At 55.6% G+C, this 24455-nt stretch overlaps 3 protein-coding genes across 4 annotated transcripts; 1 reads left to right on the top strand and 2 right to left on the bottom strand.

The window, feature by feature from the left end:
* Positions 1-1083: 1083 nt before the first annotated feature.
* KIF7 (kinesin family member 7) lies at positions 1084-11668 on the bottom strand. Of its 2 annotated transcripts, none has more exons than XM_033070603.1 (18): positions 11368-11668; positions 9540-9740; positions 8886-9297; positions 7801-8332; positions 7386-7523; positions 7038-7262; positions 6455-6639; positions 6077-6183; positions 5626-5781; positions 5145-5347; positions 4845-5042; positions 4523-4648; positions 3884-4060; positions 3377-3592; positions 2978-3184; positions 2335-2533; positions 2093-2242; positions 1084-1914 (listed from the first exon to the last, which is right to left on the bottom strand). In XM_033070603.1, exons 1-18 carry the CDS (start codon positions 11666-11668, stop codon positions 1529-1531), a joined length of 4119 nt encoding a protein of 1372 aa, XP_032926494.1. In that variant the 3' UTR covers positions 1084-1528. The 2 variants fall into 2 exon arrangements, with proteins under 2 accessions (XP_032926494.1, XP_032926495.1); XM_033070604.1 differs by having other exon boundaries at positions 1084-1911.
* A 69-nt stretch (positions 11669-11737) lies between these two features.
* LOC117002226 (ras-related and estrogen-regulated growth inhibitor-like protein) lies at positions 11738-15435 on the top strand. Its single transcript, XM_033071122.1, has 4 exons — positions 11738-12665; positions 13076-13129; positions 13393-13469; positions 14016-15435. Exons 1-4 carry the CDS (start codon positions 12350-12352, stop codon positions 14439-14441), a joined length of 873 nt encoding a protein of 290 aa, XP_032927013.1. The 5' UTR covers positions 11738-12349; the 3' UTR covers positions 14442-15435.
* A 380-nt stretch (positions 15436-15815) lies between these two features.
* PLIN1 (perilipin 1) lies at positions 15816-22076 on the bottom strand. Its single transcript, XM_033070740.2, has 8 exons — positions 20971-22076; positions 20152-20350; positions 19953-20035; positions 19336-19588; positions 18803-19155; positions 18142-18288; positions 17236-17469; positions 15816-16735 (listed from the first exon to the last, which is right to left on the bottom strand). Exons 1-8 carry the CDS (start codon positions 21160-21162, stop codon positions 16355-16357), a joined length of 1842 nt encoding a protein of 613 aa, XP_032926631.1. The 5' UTR covers positions 21163-22076; the 3' UTR covers positions 15816-16354.
* Positions 22077-24455: the final 2379 nt, after the last annotated feature.

The raw sequence follows: 24455 nt of genomic DNA, 5'->3' as shown, positions 1-24455 counted from the left end.
CTGAATTTTTTCCCTTGGGATAGTGATCTCTGTGCACAGCAGGATCTTGGGGAAGTCACCCCACTGTGTCTACTGACTGCACAGGAAGTGGGGAGCCGTGAAAATGGTGTGAGTTCATCCAACTAAAACAGGGCACGGGCAATCAGAAGTTTGTAAGGTGCCTTTAAGGTTTTGAGGGACTAGATGGAATTGAGTGGAGCTTGTTTCCTGGGCACACTGTTGCAGGAAAGCTGTTCATCTCCTGCTGGGAAGAGGGGTGGAATCCTGTGCTTAACAGTGATTGTTTTGCTTCTGGGGGAGCTGCACCTGCTTCAAGGACGTGGAGTGACACAAGCTTGGAACTCCAAATCTACTACTTACTTCCAAGTAGGATGTATTATTTCTCTTATTGAGGGTCTTTGTTTTCAGCAACAGGAAATAAAATGTCTGAACTAAATCTAGCATAGCTCAGCCTCATACAGAGTCCTCAATATCCCCCCCTTCACTGTCACACCACTACAGGCAAGGTCAAGGATGCAGGAGATCAGAAGGTGGTTCTTCCATCATATGCTGGGTTTATCTTGGTGTGTTACTCATTAAGCAGTGGTTGTGGTAGCTGTTTTCATTTCAGGCTGAAGCAGTGGCTTGTTTTTAGAGTCAAGTGGTCAAGCAGCCCTTTGCCCCTTGCCCTTCTTAAAGCAGGTATCTGGGCTTTCATTTCTTGCTCTGCTAGAGTTGTACTTAGTCTCCCTTCCTCAGCTGTCAGTGTTAAGCTGCAGGATTGTATTCAGCCTCTCTTAAATCCAGACTGGAAGTTCTCTCAAGAATATGAAAACCCTGCTTAAAGCAGCTTAGAGGTTGCAAAATTAAAACAGAACCAGAGCTAATTTTATCATGGACGTTTTAGGCAATTCTGCTGCTGGCTGCAGATGCTCTTCCTGTGGCAATTTAATGTAGGAGGTCTACTAGATGTGGCTGGGACTACTTAAACAGATATTTAAACATTAGGCCAACAGTGTGACAGCAGCTGACTTCCCATGCAGTGAGATTTAAATACAAGTCCTTTCCTACACACCTGGAGTAAGTGGCCTGTCTGACAAGTGATCATTTCATAAAACTCACTCTGCTTTATTAGAAAAGTTATAGTAGAAATGTAAAAAACCCAGTTACTACAAAAATATATGTACAAATTCTGCAGGACTGCAGAGCATCTCCCTCCGAGGCTGCCAGGGCTGAGCAAGCCCTTCAGCTGAGAATTCCACACTGTAAACAAATTTTTAGTGTTAAAAGGCCTGGAAGGAAAGTGTCTCCTGCTTCACAGTGTTCAATCTGCTGAGGGAGCAGAGGAGAAGCATCCTGTCAGTGCTGCCTGGACTGGCAGCAGCACGGAGAATGTAGGCTGGTGCTCCCACTCAGCTCCTGATAACAAATCACAACTTTCTCTTCTGCAGACCTCTGAAATGTAGCAGGGCTGTAGCCAGGCTGGCCTGTGGGGCAGGAGGGCTCTCAGCCTCAGCTCAGCCGTGCCAGGTGAGCGCTAAGCCTGGCTCTAGAGCGGGTTTTTCCTCACATCGATCATGGCTGGGTGGTACGGCACTGGGCTCAGGTTGAGGCTGGCCCTGCGCAGCTCCCGGCGGGGTTTGGGGGCAGCAGCCAGGCTCCGTGGGGGCAGCAGCTCCAGGGGCTGCCCCGCTCGCAGCGAGTGCTCCGTGTCCCTCTGCCGGGGCTCGCCGGGGCTCTCGCTGGGCAGCGAGGATCGCCTCCATGTCGAGGGCAAAGGGGCGTGCACCAGGTCCCTGCTCTCATCCCTGGCCCGAGGGCTCTCTTCAGCAGCACCTGGAGGCACGGGCGGCTCCCTCAGGCTCAATTCCTCACAGGTGCCAAGCTCGGGGGCAGCTCTGTCCCCAGCCCCATGAATGCTTCTCTCCATCCCTGCTGGGAAAAATGAGGGTACAGTGAGGTGAGTATCAGGATCTCTGCTTTCCTCTTCAAAATTGGTGTGTGTAGAGCAGTTGCACTGCTCTGGATTGTTCCAACCTCTCACTGCCAGGGAATTTAACCTCCCTTTTAACTTGGCAGGAACAGCAAAGCCCTAGGCTGGGTTTCCTCTCACCTTTGGTCTGTCCAGGGTGGAGGTTCATGTTACTCAGTCTCTGGTTCAGCTCCTGGTTTGCCCACATGTAACGGCTCAGCTCCTTTTCCAGCACTTGAATCCTCGCCTCATACTGCAGCTTGCTGCTGGCCAGCCCCTCGTCCATGTGCTCTACAAGAAAAAACAAGGCTATTTCAGCCTGGGAGCCCTGTGGAAGACAAAAGCAGTAGCCCTGCTGCCCATTTGGAGAGCTGGGGGGTTACCACGGCTCTGCTGCAGCAGTAACTGCATGTTCTGCTCGTGCTCCTTCTGCTGCAGGGTGAGCTGCCGGTCCATCTCCAGGCGCTGGCGCTCCACTGCTGCCTCCAGCCAGTACACCAGCTGCTGCTGCTCCTCCAGCTGCATCTCCAGCTCTGAGAAGGCAATGTGCTGCCTGTGCTGATCCTCTCGCAGTGTCACCACCTGGCCAGGGCCCAAGAGCAAAGAACACTTCAGCTCCTTCATGCCTGGGAAGATTTCCTGCCCCAGTGAGTCCCAGTCACGTTAGTTTTTTGGTACAGTTTACAAAGGTTAGCTGTGCCGGGATGGCAGAGCTGCCTTGTGGAGGGAAGAACAAGGTGTGGTTGCACTCATGTAGCACAGCCACTGCAGGATCCATGCATCCTATGACTAGTTAAACCACTCTCCCAGCTGGCCTGACTTTACAAGGCAAAACTACAGTATGATGAAAGGAGAAAGCTTGAAACTGAGGAAAACAGGAGTTTGGTCAGATCATGATTTCTGTTAACAAGTGTGTTCAAGCTGTGTTATGTTTTATTATGTGTTCTGGCTGGCTAATAATGTCATCACTAACAGCCAATAAATGGAATACAGCTCCCACCAGCACAGAGGGCAGTTGTCTCCCACCTTGTCAAAGTACTTGCAGAGCAGAGCTCGTGTCTCAGAGGAGGAGAGGTAGCTGAGCTTGGCCATGAGGTTCATCTCACACTGGGACAGCAGGCTGGCCGAGGCCCGCAGGACTCGCTGCCTGCACGTGATGGACTCATTCTTGTACTCTATGGCTGCATCCAGAGCCTCGATTGCTTCATCCAGCTGGAACAAGATCCGTTCTTCCTGCCAGGGCAGAGCTGTAGTTATTAGGGAGCAAAGGGTTTGCTCTGTCTCACCCTGCCCTACCCTTCCTTGTGGTGTCAGTAGTGTTGGTGGGAAGCTGGGACACGCACAGTTTGGGATGCAGGGCAGCATCTGCCAATGACCTCATGCTCTCCTGTGCTACAGCCTCCTGCTCCCCAGCCCCAGAGGTACCTCTGGGGACAGCAGCGTGCCCTGGCGCAGCTTGTTGTCGAGCTCCAGCCTCTGTTTGAGCAGCTGGTCCTTCTCCTGGCGCAGGCTGTTGATCTCCTGGCGGATCTGCTGCTGGTCGTGGGCGCTGCCGTGGCGCAGCTGCCCGTTCTTCTCGCTCAGCTCCTTCTCCAGGTGCTCCAGGCGGCTGGACACGCGCACTATGTCATCTGTCAGGGCCTGCAGCAGAGGATGCTCAAGGGGATCTGCTCTGAAGGCAAGTCAGGCCCTCAGCCCTGTTCTACCTCCTCTCTAGGTGAAGTGACCCCTCAGGCAGACACAAGCCAAGGGCAACCAAACCAACAAGCTCAGGCACAGCACAACCAGAATCTTTCATAGAGACAAGATTTCCTACCCACTTCCCAACACCACCTCATGCTGGCCTGCAGCCCTCTGCCAGACCCAGGACTTCCAGCCTCCACCTCTGCTGGAAATCAAGCAAAGACCTGAGGTGTCACACTCTTGTCCTACCTGGCTGGAGCGCAGCCGTTTGCTCTCCAGGCCGTTCTTCTCCTGCAGCAAGGCCTCCTTTTTGGCAACAATAGCTTCCCGCTTCCTCAGCTCATCTTCCAGCTCATCTAGGGCCCGGCGCTGCTCCAGAACTTTATCCATCTCCATGTCCAGCCACTTCTTCTGTTCCTCAATTTTCTGATGGAGGGAGAAGCAAAAGGCATGTGTGTGTGCAGACAGCAGCAGCAATGCCTAGGACTGCTGGATTAAAGAGCAGAGGGGATGAGATCCAAACAAGAGTCCCTATTCCATCTCTGCTAACCCCCATAGCCCAGACTTCGCTGGTTTTATCCTTCCAACTCTTCCAAGAGGCCGAGCTGAATTCCCAGCTGTCAAGGACTTCTTGGAGGGTACATCTCTCACCACCTTCTGCTAACAGACAAAATTTCAAAGATTCTTTACCAATGATTTAGATGAGATCCTGTTTCTGGGGGTAAGACAAGATCTTAAGTCCTCTGCTACGAGATGCAAATGACATTATGGACTGCCCTCAAGGGTGGGATGGGCTCAGGTCCCTGTTTTCAGATCTCTCCCATCAGCCTGCACTCTGCCAAGCATCCCCTCTGAACAGGAAAGCGGAGGCAGGCTTGCTGTCTGTACCTGCTGCTGCTCCAGGCTGATCACAGAACCATTGCTGCCACTCCGCCGCTTCCTCTGGAAAGCCGCAATCTCCTCTGTTTTGATGCGCAGGATTTTCTGGTGCTGCTCGTGCTTCAGTTCCAGTTCCTGCATGTGAAAGAGCAGCTGTGAGCACGGAGGGAGCGGGAGATGTTTGCCCTGTGGCCAGGGGCTGAGGGACAGGTTATGTTCTCTAGCTCTTTGGATACTCTCCGTCTCCATTCCCCCCAAGACAACCACAGAGCACATCAGAGCCCAACCTCACAAACAGCACAGCAGCACAGCTGCTCCCACTCTCTCCTACCTTGACTCGGTGCTGTCCCTTGTTCACCTCTGTCTCCAGCCGCCGTTTCTGCTCGCTCTCCTCGCGCAGCCGCCGCTGCAGCTGCCCCTGCTGCCGCCGCATCAGCTGGATGTTCCTCTCCAGCTCCTGCACGCGCTTCTCGCTCTGTGCCGACAGCGACACCAGCCTCTCTGTCGCCTGCTTCTTCCTGCACAGAACCTGCCAGAGGGTCAAAACCACCTCACATCTCCTCTCTTTGCAGAGACGCCCCCAGCTCTGCCCCTGCTCAGCGCCAGGGTGGGCAGAGCCCTTTCCCCTCACCTGTGCCTTGCTCTGTGCGGCCGCCACGCGCGTGCGGAACTCCTGCAGCTTGCGCTTCTCCCCAGGGTCCCACGGCTCTTTGCCCTCCAGCTCCTGGAGCTGCTTCTGGCTGTCGCTCAGCTCTGCCCGCACCTGCTCTGCTTCCTGCTCCAGCTCACTGATCTTCTGGCTGTACTGCCTGTTCAGAGCCTGGGCGTCCTTGCCTGCAACACAGCCCCCTCACTCACAGCCAGCATCCTGACCCTTCCTCCCTCTGCCAAAGTATTTTTGGCTACTGTTCCCTTTCCCTCAGCCACTCCACGGAAGGGACAAACCAGTGGGAAGGGTTTCTGTCAGCTGGAGGGATGGAGAAACAAGGCCCTGCTGCTTACAGGGGAAGAGACTGAGCACAAGCAACACAGCGAGAGATGAGAATGGAGCACCACAACTAGGAGGAGGTTTCATGGGAAATGGGTGCATATTCCTGCCAGTAGCTCTGCACCTGTCTTAATGAGCTCCGTGATCAGCTCCTCCTTCATGCGGATGTTGATTGCCAGCTCTCGAATCTTCTGCTGTGCTTGCACCAGCCTCCACTCAGAGTCCTTCCCTGCCAGGCGCTCCCAGGGACCAAGCAGTGACTCCCGCTTCCCACAGACCTCTGGAACACAGATTCCCAGGTCAGGAAAGTCCTGTCTTAGCAGACAGGTGACAGAAGGATAATCTGATCTTGGATCTGTAGCCAGAGTCTGGCACAGTATTGCCCAGAAGCTTCCACCAAAACACACACCCTTGCCAGACCCTATGAGTTCAAGTTTCTCCCTAACAAAAGCAGCTGAGCTCCATTTTTGCTCCATTTTTATCCTCTGGGCACATCCAGGTGGGACATCAAGAGCACCAAGTGAAGCACCACCAGCCCATGGAAGATTGTTCAACAACCTATGGTTGCTACTTGCCTTTTGACAGCTCCAGCTGTTCCTCCTGAATTGAATGGGCATTGCCTCCACTTGGCTCCTCACTCAACTTGAAAATCTCTTTCTTGCTCAAATTTTGGATCCCATTTCTAGAAGGAGAAGCAAATTAATCAGTTTGGGCATGGCTAAAGCTGTTTCCAGTAAGGACCCTCATGATCCACAGGCTTCAGGAGATGGGAACAATAGCTGTGGTCAGGAATGATGGCAATGAGCTCCCCAGGGAGCAGTAAGGTGTCTGAGCAGCATCTCTGACCCCACAGGCAGCATTTACCCTACATCAGCCATGAGAGCTAAGCTGCAGCTGTGGGACACTGCCAGAGCACTGTACAGGGACAGCTGGCTGGGACAGCCCCAACTCACCGTGTCCATTCCCATTCCTCCATCTCCTCCCCTGAGGACAGTTCTGATGGCTTCTCTGAGTCCTGGCTGAGCTCCCTCCTCAGCACCACGTCTCTGAGATCAGGATCACCGCTTGGGCGCTGTGCATGGTTCGGGTGCCAGCCTGCCGGCTCCTCCTTCTGCAAGGAGGAGTTGCTGCCGAGCTTCTGGGGCACAGAATTGGAAAGGGAGGAAACAAGCTGTGTGAGAGCCAGTGTTAGAAAAAGCGGCTCCCAGCTGAGCATCACTGCTAGATATAAAAGCAACAAAATGGATTGAGTGTATTTTCAGGAGAGCTGATGTGTTGCCAGACCCAGCTGCCTGTGCTGCTCAAACACTGAACAAATCTGGGACTCACCCACAAAATGAAAGCAAAGCCTCAGTTTTGAAGCTGGGCTGTTTTTGCCAGAGTTGTAAAACTCTGGATTTGAACAGTGAGCACAGTCCTCTGGACTACACTTCTGACAAGGATCACATTGAACAGCAGGGCAAAAGCTCTCCTACAGTGGAGAGCAGCCACATGAAGAGGCAGCAGTTCTTCAGTGGCACAGCCTTACACCCTCACCTTCTTGCAAAGAGCTCTTCCACTCTGCTCAGGAAGCAGCCCCGAGGGAAGCCCACCAAGGCCATGGGACGGGGCAGCATCCAGTGGGGCTGTGTGAGGTCTCTGGCTGGCAGTCACCAGGTGAAGATTTTCCAGCAGTCCTGGCACACACAGGTTTGGCGTTGCCATCTCCAAGCGCACGTGCAGCTCTGAGATCTTATCCTGCTGCTCTTGCAGTTTGTCACTCTAGGAAACAATGAGAAAAATGTGGTTACGTGCAGAGGAACCTGAAAGCTGGGCTGAACGCCCCTGGATAGAAAGGAGAAGAGTGGGGCAAGTTCCTACAAATAGAGCAAAGCCCAGAAATACCTGCAACTTATACTGTTCCATAGCATCCTCCAGGGCAGCCAGGAAATCACGGTTCTCCTCCTCCAGGCGTTCCACTTGCCTCTGCAGCTTGGCCACCTGCTCATCTTTGATGGACTCACACTTCTTCTCAGTGCTCACCTGCTCCCCAAAATAAAGGAGAGCCAGCATCAACATCCACCTTTGTCCTTCCCTTCCCATGCTGGACTCTGCAAGGACACAACACCTCTGCAGACCCAGATTCTTCTTGTGCAATAAACCTCTCAGCTGTGGCTGAATCCAGTTTCTCCCTGCCCGCTGGGAGGACCATGTCTTTCTGCCTCCCCAGGGCCTCCTGGACAGGCTACTTCTCCTCCCCTCTGTGCCAGGGCTGCTGTGGCCATGAGACAAACCCAGAGCTGTAACACCCCACTATTACCTGGGCTTTTGCCAGCTTTGAACCTTGTGCCTCCGGTCCCTGCTCTTCCATGGAGGTGCTCTCAATGCCGCTGTCCAGCCCGGCCGAGGTCAGCTCGCTCCTCTCGCTCTCCACGGCGCACAGCCACTCCTTAACACGCAGGATCTGCTCCAGGCTCAGGTTACCGTCCTCCTGGAGCTCCGTGAGCAGCCGGTACGCGGCGTCGGTGCAGGTGCGGTAATGGGCGCACTCGGCCAGCAGCCGGGCCGTGGCGTCCGGCGCGCCGCGCTTGGCGCTGCCCGAGCGGTGGATGGTGCGGGTCTCGGAGCGCTGCCGCTGCTCCAGCGCCTTCTGCAGGTTCTGGATCTGCAGGTGCAGCTCCTCGATGTGCTCCGTCTCCTTGCGGCAGTTCACCACCGCCTTGTTCTGGATGTTCTGAGCCCGGTTGGCGTAGTTCAGCGTGTTGAGGCTCTCGTCGAAGTCAGAGGATGAGGGGCTGACACAGGCGATCATCACGGTCTGGGCGTTTCCCCCCAGAGAGTCTTTCAGGATCCTAAGGAAGAGCACAGGGATTAAAATAGTGAAAATACAAAATAACACAGGAAATAGAACTTTTTCAACCCTCTTCAGAGGTTAAGCCCAAGGAAAATGGTGTCCTTGCTCTATAGTTGGTTTGGCACTAGTGAGGTGAACGGAATCATTAACAGCTTGGACCACGGCAAGTCTCCATCCAAATAACTCCTGAGGTTGGGAGCTCCCTGACCCTGTGACCACTGCTAGGTATGTGCTGCCAGGGGTCCTGCTGGAGGTTGCAAAGGCCACCTGCTCAAGCTAAGAACTAACTGTGGACCATTAAACAAGTCTACTGGGTGTATTTTTTATTCCCTGCCAGGCAGGAGGGGCAGGATAACCCACAGTCACACCTCATCTCAGCTTCAGCAGCACAACTCACGCAAGCCTCGTTATCTCCAGCACTGCTCTGAGCTAGGCCTGCATTTCTATGCTGACCTCATTGCTTCTTGAGAGTCCCTACATGAAAACGCACAGAGAGGGCAGTCCTGTAAACTGAGCCCGTGAGACATGGGGGGTCCTGGTCCCAGTGGTACCTGGTGATTTTGGAGTCCCTGTACGGGATGTGGGTGGTCTTTCTCCGAGGATCTCCCAAGGCACTGATGACGTTGCCCAAGGCCAGGAGGCCACAGTTGATCTGGATGCTCTCCTTCAGCCTCTCCCCTGTGTTTCCCGTCTTCACAATTCGCTCTGAGCCCGCCAGGTCCACGAAATGAAACTTGGACACCAGGACCTGTCCGGCGGCGGGCACGGCGGGCGGGCGGCGGTGCAGGGGCAGCCGGCCGGCCCCACGCCGCTGCTCCATGGTCACTGTGAAGATGGTGTGCGAGCGGCTCGACTGCCTGTTGATGTGCGTGGCTCCCGTGTGCTTGGCTGTGTTCCCCATCTCCAGCAGGCTCAACACCTCGTCCAGCCCTTCCACTTCTGACTCCTTCACACCGCAGAGCACTGCAAAGCAAAGGCTGCTGTGGCTGGAGGGATGGGCTACCTGAGGATGCAGCTCCTCTGCACAGCCTGGTGCTGCCACCCTGCCTGTACTGCCTTGACCAGACCAGCTTTCAAGATTAAGCACAGCAAAGTGCTGCAGGAGACAAAGGGATGGAGGGAGATGTGGCTCTGCTTTCATGGATAGATAATCCAGCTCTGGCCTACAACCTAGGGAGAAAAAGCCCCTGCACAGCCACACATACCAATGTTCCCCTTGTCATCCTCCCGGATCTGGATGTCTTTGCTGGCTGTATCCACCTGCAGCAAGTCCCGAAACTCCTCCTTGTACACTTCCAGGTAGGACACTCGGACTGTGTAGTCGATCAGATCATTCTCATCAATGAGCCTGAAGGTCTCAGCCATGGCTCGTGGGATGATGCCCTGCTCATCTTCGTTGATGGAAGCTGGCAAAGAGAGGCACAGGCTCATGGAGAGCAGGGAATGTCCAGGGAGCCCAAGCTGGCTGGGGATAGAGTGAGGTCAGAAGCCTGCCTGCAGCACACGTCAGCTGGAAAGGAGCAGCCTCACACCTCTCCCACAGCTCAGCCCTTGCAGCCTGGGTTACACATCCTACAAGACCTCTGGGCAAATCCTATCCCACTACTGTGCTGGAATCTAACAAAGCTGCTTGTTTCCAAAGCTGCTTCCTCAAGAAGGAACAAAGCACCTCAGCATTTTAGTGTCAAACACCATGCCTGCAGCTACAGTGCGCTGTTCTTTGAAGCCAGCATGACTCCACAACTTTTTCCAGCTCTGAGAAGCTTTTATTTTTTTTTTTTGGTGCATGCAGCTTGCTTGCTTGCTTGTTTCTGGCCACAGCACTCCACTGCCTGAATTTAAATGTTTTTCCTTTTGTCTCCAACAGCCATGTAAAATGGCAATTCACAAATTTGGTGCAATGGTAGCCTGAACTTGCAGACTGAAAACAAACGTAGATTAAAAGTATGAAACAATTTAGTGTTTACAAATGATACAATTATCTGAAGATGACTGAAATGTTTACAGTACATCCTCTGTAAGAAATCACAATGCCATTAAACCAGAAGGAAAAAGTTGTCTCTTTCCTTACTTCCTTCATACGAAGAAACAAACAGGATTAACACTTGCAAACCTCCCTCTCCTTCAGGTTTATTTCAGGACCTAGGACTATCACCACCACCTCCAGAGCTGGTGGAGGACCAGCTCCTGTCACTTTTCCTGCAGTGAAAGAGGACAAACCTTGACACTGTGATGGTGAAGGTGTCCATGGGGAGTGGCTACAGCAACGTAAGTGGGGCAAAGGAAAGGCTGCTGGGGAGTAGGATGGCAGGGGGAGGTTGAGCTGGAGGGGCTGGCAGGGTGGGAAGGTTGTTTGGGAGTGAAACTGGAAGTGATGGAGATGATGATACACCTGAGTTTGGGTAGAGACAGCAAAGGTGCTGAAATGGGTGTGGACAGCAGCAGGGGTGAGGCTGGTGGGTCGGGAGAGATGGCTGGGATAATGGTGTGGGTGGCTTGGCTAGGCATGGACGGAGAGGGAGATGGAAGGAGGTGATGTGGGGCTGGTGGGGAGAGCTAGTGGAGCAGGGATGCTAGAAGGACAGGGATGCTGGCGGGACAGGGATGCTGGCAGAGCAGAGATGCTGGTGGAGAAGAGATGCTGGTGGAGCAGGGATGCTGGTGGAGAAGGGATGCTGGTGGAACAGGGATGCTGGAGGAACAGGGATGCTGGTGGAGCAGGGATGCTGGTGGAGCAGGGATGCTGGTGGAGCAGGGATGCTGGTGGAACAGGGATGCTGGTGGAGAAGGGATGCTGGTGGAGCAGGGACACTGGCAGGACAGGGATGCTGGTGAAGAGATGCTGGCAGGACAGGGATGCTGGTGGAGAAGAGATGCTGGTGGAGAAGAGATGCTGGTGGAGCAGGGATGCTGGTGGAGAAGAGATGCTGGTGGAGCAGGGATGCTGGCAGGACAGGGATGCTGATAGGACAGGGATTCTGGTGGGACAGGGATGCTGGCGGGCACGGAGCCGCCGGTCCTAGCGAGACTCACCGACGCTGGCCTCCCCGATGGTGTAGGTCTTGCCGGAGCCCGTCTGTCCGTAGGCGAAGACGGTGGCGTTGAATCCGCGGAAGAAGGCGCTCAGCAGCGGCTGGACGCAGGCCCGGTACACGGCCGCCTGCCCCGCCGCCTCAGGCAGCACGGCGGCGAAGCGGAACCGGCGGCGGCCCAGCGCCACCTCTCCGGTGGCGGCATCGCCCCGCAGGCAGGGCCGGTGTCCCCGCAGCGCCTCCCGGGGCAGCAGCGGCCGCACCCGCACCGCCACCCGCACCGCCGCCGCCTCCGCCGCCATGGCCGCGCCGGGCGCGCCGCGATGGCGTCAGCGGCTCCTCCCGGCGGGACGGAGGGGCGAGACGGGACGGGAGGAGGATGCGGCGGGCCGGGCAGGGATGGAGGATGCGCGGGCAGGGTTGGAGGATGCGGCCGGTCCTGCTGCACCCCGGGAGAGCGGCCGTGGGGACCGGGGCACGCCCGCGGCTGCGGGAGTTGCGCGGCGGCTCCCCGGTGCTCCAGAGAAGCTCCATCACTCGGGAGATGCTCCATCACTCGAGAGATGCTCCATCACTCTCGGGATGCTTCATCGCTCACAGGGGACTCCGTCCCTCTTGAGGCAGCGCTCCGTTAATCGCGAAGTGTTGCATCTCTGGTGAAACAAAGTTCCATCACCCGTGAGATGCTCCGTCAGTCACAGGGGACTCGCATCTCTCATCAGCTGCTTCATCACTGACGGTTCTCCCCAGCACCGGCGGCACTCCACTCCTGGCTGACATTGCCACGATCACCGTGGGGAAGGGACAAGGGGCTACGTGGCCCTGCCGAGGCACAAAGTGTTTGAGGTGGAGGCGTGGGCAGCTCCAGGGATGCAGTTTGCGGAGCAGCTGGTGCCGACAGCTGGTGCTTCCCGGCCGCCCGCCGTGCTGGGGGCTGGCAGGGCCGGCTCAGCCACTGACGTATGTTCAGGACAATCTGAGCGATGACAAAGTTTTTCATCCGGCTGCCTGCAGTTCCCTGTGCACCGCCCCTGCGGCTGCGGGGAGGGGAATGGGCCCCGCGGGTCCCCTGGGTGCCGTGGGAAGCGCGGGGCTCGGGGCTGTGCGAGCGCACTTGTACACACGGGCGGCACCGCCGGAGCGGCTCGGCCACGCTCGGCATGGGGCTCCGGCTCCCGCTGCGCCGCAGCACCAGCTTCACCCCCGACCACCCTGCCCTCATGGAGGTGCCCGGCCCCGCTGCCCTGAAGATGGAAGCAAACGTCCTTGTCATGGGAGCGGACAACGTCGGGAAATCAGGTGAGAACTGACCGTGAGCTGGAACAAGGCTGAAAACTGCAGCAATGTTTGCGGGACCAGTGGCAGGGAGCAGCCCATGGAGCAAATTGGTGAGATGGGGCTGAGCCCTTGGGGGGCAGTTGGGATTCAAGGTGAGGAAGCTGGGCACAACCTTGTAGCCAGCCGGGGAGTGACAGGGGAAGGTATTTTCCACTGATCTGCAGTTTGTTGATGCTCCAGATTGTGCAGATGTGTCCATTCTTGCTGTGCCGCTGCTGCACTCGCAGACCTGCTGGTGGCTGGGGAAACTCAGAGGTCATTCCTGTTGTAGGACTTTACAAGGGGATGGTGCCTGACTCCGGCCTGGATTAAGAAGGGAAAATCCTCCAGGTTTTTGGTTATTCTGATAATTCCTATCATTCCCTCTGCAGCTCTGACTGTGCGTTTCCTGACCCGGCGCTTTATTGGAGAGTATGGAGACATGGGTGAGTGCCAGGCCAGGGCCAGGCCAGTTCCCAACAGGGACTGGGGTCAAGAGACAACCTTGCTTCTGCCTGTGGGATTTCATTTTAGTCCATCATCTCCTGTCTTTCTCCAGAGCCTTTGCCGGCTCCCAGGGGCTCGATGTGTATTTGTTCAGTGACCCATCTCTTTGCTCCAGAACTGCTTCTCTGGGGTGCAAAAGGTCCAGGGTGGTAGCTGGTGACTCCATGAAGATGACTATTTTTTTTTCTCTTTGTGGGGGCAGAATTCATCTACAGCCACAACCTGACTGTGGATGGCCGAGAGATTCTCTTACACATCTGGGACGTCCCCAATTCCCAGGTGAGAGGGCTCCACTCCTATTACCCGTTTCTACCCCAGGGACACAAACTGCCTTTATTGGAAGTTACCTATGGAGAACCACAGGCTAGGAATTCCAGTTGAGCAAGGCTCTCAAATCAGAGGGTTCCTAAGTGACTGAACTCTTGTCACCTTCCAAGCACAGGACAGCAATGTTGCTGACAGGGTAGCAGTAGTTACCAGCCCATGGCCCTCTGGCTGAGAACACTGGAGCTGAGGCACTGATGCTAATACAGGACTGTGCTAAAGAAACAGAAGTGCTGCTCTGATGTCCCCACTGTTATCACCTACAGCCTGCAGTGCTTGGCAGCTGGGTGAGGGTTAGGATTAGGGTGATGCTGAAAGCTGAATCATCCCCCCTTGGTTAGTTCTGCTAGTTCTGCCCTTCTTGGTACTCCTCTTTCTCTCTGCCCTTTTGCTGTTCTCTAGCTGTCCCTGTCCCAACAGGCTCAGGACTTCCCTCTTCTAGCAGGCGGGTGTGGAGGGAGGGAGTCCAATAAAACAACCCTTCCTTTTCTTTTTCCCCAGGAGCAGGCAGAGGATGGCTCCTCAGAGGAGAAGCGAATCCAGTGGGCAGACAGCTTTGTCCTGGTCTACAGTATCTGTGACCGTGCCAGCTTCAACATCCTGCCTCTCAAAATCCAGTTCATCAAGGCAGCCAAGGAGGGGCAGAGCCAGGAGAAGGTGCCCATTGTCATTGTGGGCAACAAACGGGACCTGCACCACCAACGGGTGGTGTCCAGCGAGGAGGGGCGGCTCCTGGCCCTCTCTTTAGACTGTGGGTTCTATGAGGTCTCTGCAGCTGAGGCTTATCACGGGGCCCTCATGGTCTTCCATGGACTGGCCAAGCTCATCCCAGACACCAAGCTGGCCCTGAAGAAGGGTACAGGGATCCGTGGCATCGTCAAGACCATGTCGGCCGTGTTTGGGCGTAAGCGAACAGACTCCCTCTGAGCTCCTGCACGGATGTTGCTGCTCTCTGTTCTGCCCAGCTGGGCCAAGCCTCCTTGCTGGGTGTCCATGGAGATGGTGCGTGTCCTTCCATAAGTATGATGGGTTCCTTGCTGTTCTAGTGTAAGGGTCTGGGTGTCTGCCATGCACAGCCAGTGCAGCCGAGGACTGTAGTGTGTTACTCTTGGCTCTGCCATGGGACAGTCTCATCTCTTTGCTGTACCAGCTCGTTAGGTGCCTCCTGCTTTCTCCTTTTATCCTCCAACACTGGAAACCACAGGGGGATTTTGCCCAAGCTCCAGGCAGAGTATCCCAAGCTCCTGCAGCAGGCGCTGCCCAGGCTGTCAGCAGTTAGGGAGGATATCCTGCTCTTGTACAGCACACAACTCCCTGTCTCTCCATTCCTGCTCTGGGATCCTTATTCCTGTTTAACCTTCATCAGGATCCTCATCAGTAACCCTGGAGCACCCATGAACTGGAAAGGTGGGGCTTTCTCTCTTGGGGAGGCACTGGTACTGTGTGTGAGAGTGTCCCAGAGCCCAGGGCACCGGCGATCCTGCAGGATTTGGTGAGGGCTGCTGCCTCACATCCCCCCACCGTGCTTTTGAGCAGCCCTGCTGGCGGCCGTCTCTCCCACAGCCTTTCAGCGGTCACAGCGTTTCCCTTGTGCGGGTGGGTGAGCGCTGCACAGGCTGTGCCTGGGAAAAGCCAGGCGCGGGGCTCGTTCCCAGGATGGGAATTGCACCACGCGCCTTCCCAGGCTACCCCTTCTGTAAGGCTCCTGTCCCCGGGGAGGGAAGGAGGTGGGGAAAGGGGTCGCTGGGCTCCTCACTGAACCCTTCTGCTGCTGGGAGGCTTTTCCCTGCCTCTCCCCAACCCTTCTCTTTGTGCCCTGGGAAAGCAGTGTTGGAAGAGGGTTTGGCGTGCTCGTGCTGTAGGGACACTGATTTCTCTGCTGTGTTCTTCTGGAAATGCAATAAATTTTCTTTGGCAGGAAGCCCCGGCTCCTTGGAGCTGTGAATTTGTACTTGGGGCATGGGAAGAGACACGTACTGTGCCGGGCATGAGCACCCACTATCCCAGTGGCAGCTACCCATGAGGAATGTAGCAGGATGTTTCCCGCACCCACTCCCTTGGCCCTGAGCTGGGTCTCACCCCACTCTGTTCCCTTGGTTTGGTGTCTCACTCCCACAAAGAAGCCGAGCAGACGGGGTGAGCGGCACGTGGTTTATTATGGCAGGTTTATCATTGCAGCAGATACAACAAGGTGCTGTGGGTAGCCAGGTGATCCTGTGGGAGAGGGGCTCCAGGAGCTCCACCTGTTCTCACCAGCCTGTTTCCTGACCCCACCATCCACTCCACCACCAGCTGGGAGGGAAGTGCCCAGGGTTTTCCTACTCATGAATCCTGCTGTTTGGTGGGGATCTTCAGCCCCTCCATGGAGGAGCATTCTGTGCCTAGGGATGGGTCCTGCAAGGGGGGATGGAGGGAGGAAGGATGGGGAAACAGGCTTGCTATGCTGATGTTTGACAGCTTTGCCATCCTCCCTGCTCTCTCTCACTGCTGTTCTCAATGTGTAGCCCATCTAAGTTCACTCTGTCTGCTGAGCAGGGTCCAAAGCAGTGCAGTGCCAGCCTGGGTGGTCTCTTCTTCTGGTCTCACCGCTCTTGCCACATCTCCTTCACCTTCCTAGTCCCACCTTCCCCTACCTCCTCCTTCCAGCAGCAGGGCTTTTGGTTGCCTTTGTTCCCCCATCCTGGCCTGATGCACTCCAGAATAAGCTATCCCATGGCCTGTCTACCACTTTAAGCTCCTGTCCTGGAACAGGGGTGTGTGTGGGCTGCTGGCAGGGGCCCAGGCAAAGCGTGCTGAGGGGATTTGAGAGGGGCTGGGATGTGTTTGTCCCGCCTGCTGGCTCAGTCCTTCTTGAAGACAGGACTGTAGAAATTGCCGTAGTAGGGCCGGCTGTACATGGACTCGGGGCTGAAGCGGTAGGAGCCCTCACTCACCCTCCTGTTGTAGGGGGAGAAGGCGGATTTCCGTGGGAATGCGTAGTCGGGGTCGAAGGCAGGGCTGCGGTAGTAGTTGTGCCGCAGGAAGAGGGGATCCTCCAGCCCCAGGAAGGAGAGGGGGTGATGGCCACGGTACTGCCGCCAGTCACTCCTCAGCTGGGACTTCTCCTCAGTGGAGGCAGCAGCAGCCTTGGTCTCCTCCTCTTCCTCCTTCTTCTCTTTCTTCTCCATGTCAGTCTTGCTGCCCCTGGATGCTTCTTCTTCCTTCACCGACTGCCTGCGGAGCTGAGAGATGGGGTGAGCACCCAGCCAGGTTGTACCCACCTGCCAGCCCTGCTCCAGCTGTGCTATAACCCCCCTTAAACTGGGAGAACCTCAGGAGAAGCCAGTTTGCCCACAGAGTGGAGGGGAGTGGGTGGCTTGTAGTCCTTGAGCAGCTGTGGTGGAGAAATGCTCTCAGAGGAGCAACAGGCTGAGGTAAAGGAGAGAGAACAAGATCTCAGCCTGAACTTTCACCTTCCCAGGAATGTGGTCACACCTCGGCTTGGGCATGAACTGTTTGAAGGTGTCACCCCTGTCTGACCCATTTGTTCTATTGGGGGACTTGCTGTCATGGCTTTGGGGATGCTCAAGGGGAGGGTGGGACTGAGGTGCCTTCATGGCACCCCATCTCCCCAGTCTGGTACCCCCTGACATTGCCTGCAGGCACGGGGTGTTCGTGGCAGAAGACTGAACAAAATGGGGTTTGCTGGAGATGGACAGGGCCTGGCTGGGGGCAGACTCACCGGCACGTAGCTGTACAGGGTGCCCAGCAGATGCTTAGGGGCACTGACGAGGGTGCCCCCGAGAGCATCCACTGTCTCCATGGCCCTGGACAGCCTGCGGGGGGTGAAGAGGATCAAGCCCTCTGCCGCATCCCAGGCCACAGCCGGGACCTTCTTCACGCTGGAGATGCCGGAGGCGCAGGCGCTTTGCAGGTTGTGAGCCACGCTGCCCACGAGCCCGGGGTCCTGTCCTGCCTGCCCAGAGAAACCAGCTGAGCTCCTGGCCAGGCCCTCTGCCCACCAGCCCCTCCAGGCACGACAGGGCTGGCCCTGGTTTCCTCATCCCATTTTCAGCTCTAAGCCTGAGAGATTTCAGCTCGCTGCTCTGCAAAAGGCACCACAGCTCTTTGCAGCAGGGTCTCTCCCCGTCCTGCCAGCTCCCCCGCTCCAGGCCCCGGGGGACCCTCTGCTCCAGGCTGTGCTTCCGCTGCAGGCAGAGGCAAAGGGCACTGACCCCAACCTGCTGCTTCCCGTCCCCAGGTCCCAGTGGAGCCGATGCTGGAGACGGTTCCCAGCCCCACCGGCTCACACCACTCCTCGCTGCTGGGGACTTTTCAGGGATGTTCAGACGTTCAGTTGGGAATTCAGTGCTGACATCCCACAGCTCCAAAGGAGTTTTGAACATACAAGCCAGGGTGACTTTGCCTGGCTCAGAGGCTGCCCACAGCCCCCAGTTTTGGGGATTCGGAAGGGGACTCCTGGGGCTGCCCCACTGCCACCCCCTCCTGCATCCTCCAAGCTGCAGTTCAGGATTGCGCAGGGATAGAGGCCTGGTCACCAAAGGTATGGGGGAACAGCCTCCATGCTTGCATGGTCCATGAGTAGGAGGATGCTTTGGAGCATTCACTGCTCTGCTTTTCTCCATACCTTGGTGTGGCTGGTGTCTTTCTTCCCTGCCTTCTCCTGCTTCTGCTCCGTTGCCTTGCTGTGGCGCCGGGTCGGCCAAGCCGCGCTGCCCTGCCCATCACTGCGGGCCTGAGGGGCCGCGGGGGCACTCGGCTTGGCCAGACTTCCCTGGGAGGGGAGCAAAAACCACCACTCAGAGGGAGCTGGATGGTCCCATCCACTCTGTTTAACCTGAGGATTTCACAGGGATGCACAGGGAACAGGGAGTTCATTTGTGCATCTGGGGAGAAATCCTGAGGGCAGATGGGAGCTCTGGGATTTTGGCAGAGGCCAGGGAAGATGTTCCCACTGCAGCAATGGGGTAGGAGAAGCAATTCCTTCTCCCCATCCCCTCTGGGTCTCTGCAGGGGCTTTTTGCTTTAGGAAGGATGTTATGGCAAGGCCATAAATCAACAATTACACACTGGGAGCCTGCTAAAAATAACTTGTCCCACTAATGTGGTACATGGTTATGTGTGAACATCATGCAGGAACTGCCAGCCCCAGCTTGTCCTGCTGAGCAGGGGAAATGTACTCAGGTCAGATTTATTCCAAGGAGCCTGAAATGTCCCGTCTGAAGGAAAATCAGCTCAAAAGAGGATATGGGGGAGCAGGAACCCAGCAGGTGGCTTCTGGCACTCACCAGGATGGGGATCCAGGAGGCCAGCTCCTGCCCTTTGGTTTTGGCACGCTGGAGGCTTTGGGTGGTTTGCTGGTAAGCGCGGTGGGACACGGTGCTGACCAAAGCGCCAATCCGGCCCAGGGTGCTGGGAGCACTGGGAGTGCTGGGAGCACTGGGAGCACTGGGAGTGCTGGGAGCACTGGGAGCCCTGGAAGCGCTGGGAGCACTGGGAGTGCTGGGAGCACTGGAAGCCCTGGGAGCACTGGGAGCACTGGAAGCCCTGGGAGCACTGGGAGCACTGGGAGTGCTGGGAGCACTGGGCTGCTTCTGGGAGGCCTTTGGCGTTGACAGATGTTTCTTTTTGGGCTTCTTGTCTAAAGGCAGAAGAGTACAGGCAGAAGGGTGGGAGGGTTACATTCTGGTGGGACAACCCTCCTGGTAGCCTTATGCCAAAATCCAGGGGCTGCCCCCTGCCCCATGCACCCTACAACTGAGGAGCCATGCAGCCATTTGTCACCAGACTCCCTCAGAAGGGATTTTGGCATCAGGATTACCTGCTTCTTCATCCTCCTCTGGCAGCAGGTATTCCATCAGCTTCTCCAGCCCTCCCAGGGCTGTGTCGACCCCTGCAGCTGCCATCTGGGTCACTGAGTTCTTCCTTGTGTACTTGGCTGTTGTTTCCACTGTGCTCTTGGTGGCCTCATAGCCCTCTGCTGCCAGCTCCTTGATCTTATCCACAGAGCTGCCAATGGTGCTTTTGGCACTTTGCAGGGGGCAGGAGATGGTGTCCTTCAGTTCAGATGCGAGCTGTGAGCACAGAGATGGAGAACAGCCCCACTGGTGTGCTTGGGGTGGCATGGGACAGCCAGAGGACTGCAGGGACCCCAGCCATGTCCATGCCACTGAGCAGCTCCAAGAGGGACATAACAGCTCTGTCCAACCTGCACTGGAGGTAGCTAGCAGGGATGGGACACAGGACATTGCTGACTTATATCTGGGAGCCCTAACCATTGTTTAGGCTGCAGAAGCCCTTGGAGGAGCCCTCACCTGGAGATGCTGCCTTGTTTCCCAGCCAGCAGCCTGTCACCATCCAGAAACAGGGCTAGAGGAGATGTACTGTGGGCTTTTCAGAGGGGCTGGGGGGTTCCAGATTGTCCTGCCTGTGACTTACCTTGTCGACGGGGTACTGGAGGGCAGGGATCTTCTCCTCTAGGTGGTCCAAGCCCCGGCAAGCCAGGTTATTGGCCACAGCGACTGCCTTGGGCAAAAGCACAGTAAGAAAAGCACCTGGGCTGTGCCAGGCACGTGCTTGTGCCAGCACTGTGGCTCTGATGGGCCCCCCTGCCACGTTCCCCCCTGCGCACACTCACACTGCGGCTCCAGCCGGCGCACCACGGGCTCCATGCCCCACATGGCCAGGGCGCCGGCGCCCTGCACGCCGCGCTCGTACACCTCGCACACCGAGGCCATCAGCGGGTGCGACTCCTTGGTGCTGCTGTACTTGCGCTGCAGCGTCTCGCAGGTGGAGCTCACCACGGGCAGCTGCAGGACCCTCTGCAGCACGTTCTCCTGCACAAGGCAGATGGACGTGGCTGAGCCAACAGCCCTTCCCTGATCGCCCACACACCAGTGGCTCTCGGTGGGCTGCAGTGCCAGGGGACCTTGGCTTGCACAGGAAGAGGAGGAGGCCATTTCTCACGCCCCCCTGAGAGGCTCCCAGGTATGTTGATTAAGGACAAACAGGCTGGCTGCTGCCACTGAGGGAGCAGGGACACTGCAGGCAGTGCCCCAGGGGGATGGCCCCTGCTCCTCCAATGTCCCAAACCAATGTTTAGGTGCTCCCTCTGGCTTTCCACCCTGTGGAAACCTCCATGACTGCTGGAGGTTTGGGGAATAAATGGGGCACAGATGAAGGACAGGCACAGTTGCAGCTATCATTTAGATGCTTGCATCAGCTCAAGGTTAACTTTCTTGAATCTGAACTATTTAATTTCAAACAAGCACAAAGGTGTATCCTTTCCCTTTGATGAGGCTCTATATTACTTCAGGTAAAGATCCATGTGAAGAGAACACGGGAACATCTGGGACAGTGTGAGGTGTGCCTGGTATCATCCAGCACAGTCAATACACACTACCCGGCCCCCTTGGCACATCTCTGCCCTTTTCTCTCTTCCTTTCCCTCCACCCACCTTGGCACTTCCATCCTGCGCAGCCTGAGTCTTCTTCACCGTCATTGTGGCGCATCCACCTGCAAAGCAAAGTTGGGAACCGCAGACTCCGCCTGAAAGCAGGGCTGGGCTTGGGCTCCCCCTCACTCCTGCACCCCCACGCACAGCAGCTGGGCTGACACACACCTCCCATGGGTGCAGTGGACGTGGCATTGCCCAACACTTGACTTTTTACCAGTTAAACTGTAAAACCAAAGCCTCCATGCAGCCCTGCCCTGCTTGTGTGCCGTAACAGCCAAAGATACAAAAAAATTACCTGAGAGGCATCTAGTTTAGAGAAGTTATGGTAAGGGCAGGATAAAGTATGCTGGCAAAGCAAACTCAGAGCAACCAGGACGTTAACAGGTGTGCATGAGAATAGACTCTGGCTGAGAAGGGGTGAGAAGGTAGGACAGGAGCAGATAGAAGAGCAGTGGGTAAGGATACAGTGAGATTTCCAGGTGAGGTCAGCATTCCCCTCACACATATCTGCTCGTAATGCCAACACTCATCCATGGAAAACACAGCTCCAGTCCCAGCACAGACCCCTTTTTCTTGGCAGCAGATGAAATTCTGGAAATCTAGAGAGAATCTCTGCTCTCATTCCTTGGTCCCTCTGAAGCTGTCCCGGAGCACCCAGTGGGCACAGGGCTACTCACCGAGGGCCAGCCTGTCCCCAGCAGAGCAGGAGCACAGAGGTGTGTGCACTGTCCTTTCACCCGGGTCCTGTGAGGGTGATGCACTGTGCTCTGGCCACTACCACCACCACGAGGCCCCACCTCCCAGTTGCGTGGGCTCGGGAGATGACGGGTTGTGATGGAAACGGGCCAAGGAGCTCCCTGAAACCACTGTGATTGGGAACAGATGACGGCAGAAAATCCCCTTTGTCGCCTTCCCTGCGGAGTCCAGAAGCCGCAGCACGGCTGAAATGTTCTGGGCTTTAACACCACTCCTTCCACAGAAGATGAAGGTTGCCCTGGGACCTCAGCACCTCAAAAACAACAGATCATGAGCAGACAAGGAGAAGTGGAAGAGTCAGGCAGAGTTTCCTAAGAGATTAAAATCTTCCTGTATTTCTGTAAGCCTTGTTATGCCTCATGCCTGTTGGGAAACCTAACATAGACCAAGAACATGGTTTCTCCCCAGGAGACTTTACTAAGCAGAAGGAGCAGAAGGCAGATGTGGAGGGACATACTCTGCTTGAAACAATCTGCTTTGGCCAGGTCTGCAATTTCTAACATGTTTCATGGGGCTTTTGGTGTGGAGGTTTTAGCTGAGGGTCAGGGAGGACACTACATTAGGAAAGATGTAGGCATTTGAGGTAGATGGAGAAAAAGATCAGTTAGGAAGTGATCTCTGAAGATCACCCTCAAAGCCAGATCAGGCTGCTCTAGGCCTTGTCCAGTCTCAAAAACCTCCAAGGAGAAGAATCTCCTCTCTCTGGGGCCCAGTTCCTGTGCTAACCATACTAATGGTTAAACCATCTTTTCCCAATGTCCAGCTGGAATTTTCTTTGTTGTACCTGACATCTCCCATCCTTTGTGCACCTCTGAGCAGAGTTTGTGCTCCAATTGGCGCTGGTGCAGCCTGTGTTCCATGCCCCTGAATGCCCTACCCTCTCAATGATCTTTTGACAGACTATTCAAGATGTCTCCTGTGATGGTGGGACCAGAACAAGACATGGTTTCCCAAATGTGGACTCACAAATGCTTTGCAGAGGAACAGCTGCCCTCCTTGACCAGCCAGCAATGCTCTCACTAAAATGCTGCTCTCCATAGCCTCGATGCACAGGAGGCACACTGAGGACTCACACCATCCTTAATAAATCCATTTGTGGTACTGATTGAAAAGAAGACCACACCACCTGTATGGGGCTATGCCAAGTCTTGGTTACTGACTACAGATGAGCCACACTCATGAGATGAGGACAGTGTGGTGGAAAGAGGACAAATGCAGAGGACAAGGCAATAATCAGGGAGATCAGTGCAGATGAGTGGTCCAGGGCTGCTGTGTGTCCTGGATCAGCTGGTGAGGCAGGGAGCCCCTTGGCATGTGGCTCACAATGCCCACAGCTGCCCAGCTCTCCCATTCAGGACATGGAGATGAGCACCCAACACAGCTCCACGGCTCTCTGCTTGTGGCCACACTGCTCATACACGGGGGTGGGAGACTTCTCTGGGGCAGGGGAAAGCCTCAGATGGAAATACTCCCTTTCCTTCCCAAAGAGCTCAGAGTCCACTCCCAGCTCAGGGCTGTGCCTGCCTTGCTGGCTGGGTACAGAGGCACATGAATGTGCTGGGCTGCCTCCAGCTGGTGCTGGGGTCACTCACTGCCCTTGAGAGAGAGGGACAAAGGGCACCAGCCTGCTTGAAAGTTTGTTCTCTTGGCACTGAGATTTTTTCCAGTCCTGCTGGCATGGCTAAAAGTGCACAGGGCACAGCAACCTCCTCTCTGCCTCGGCTGGAGTCAGGAGCCAGCACAGCCTTTGCCCTACTAATGCCTGTGCTCATCCCCTCCCCTTCCTCTGGGGCAAAGGCTGTGCCAGCCCCGGCTCTGCAGGGCAAAGGTACCACGGTGTCCCTGCCTCACCACTCCAGCTTACACCAGAAACACTTCCTGTGCTCCTGCAGGCAATGCTTAGAGCTCACCACATCCACAGGGTGCAGGGAAGCAGTTTCACACCTCTGTCTCTGCAGTTTGCTCCGTACTCAGTAATAAACCACGGTGAGGGGATGAGCCAGATTCCCAAAGCCCTGCAAGGCACCTTTACACTTTAGTTTGGGAAGGGGCTGGAGAGGTATCTGATTCATTTCTGTGTAGGATCAGAAACCCCATAATCACTGCTGACAGATGTCTGCCCAGCTTCTTTTTAAGGACTGCCCTCCTGGGCAATCTATTTAGGTTTTATTTTACTTTCACTCCAAAAAAATGTGTGATTTAATTATTTGTGGCAATAGAAAAGTATTATCTCCTGGATTTAGAGACCAATTTATTGCCTCACTCTTGGCAGAAAAGCTTTTAGACACATGGAAGACTACACACACCCTACCCCAGTCATACTTCCTCTACAGAACTGGTTTATTTGTTATCTCCCTGGAGATGCTGGTTTTTAATATTTGACTGCTCTTGACGCTCACCTGGGAATCCCCATGGCTCACATATTCCTTGAAATGTCATGCCAAGCACAGTGTTAATGTCTCTTAGCAGAAGAGAAGATGACCACTCTCCTACTGTTTCCATTACAAAATGAGTATGAGGCCACTAATCCAGAAGGAGACTCTTGCTAAAGCATTCCTGAATGCCATGCTTTGTACATTATTAAGGAGCTGACATTTTGGAGCTTCCAAGTTTGCAAGACTCTCACTGCAGGGGGTAGGAGCTAACAGTGAGCTCAGTTTAATGGTTATCCTGGCTCCATCCCTTGCCACCTCTGCCCAAGATATTACCCTTTGTTCCCTCCCTAAACT

Source organism: Catharus ustulatus, chromosome 12, assembly GCF_009819885.2.
Source record: "Catharus ustulatus isolate bCatUst1 chromosome 12, bCatUst1.pri.v2, whole genome shotgun sequence".
Taxonomy (NCBI): Eukaryota; Metazoa; Chordata; class Aves; order Passeriformes; family Turdidae; genus Catharus; species Catharus ustulatus.
This window is presented reverse-complemented; position numbering and strand designations above follow the sequence as displayed.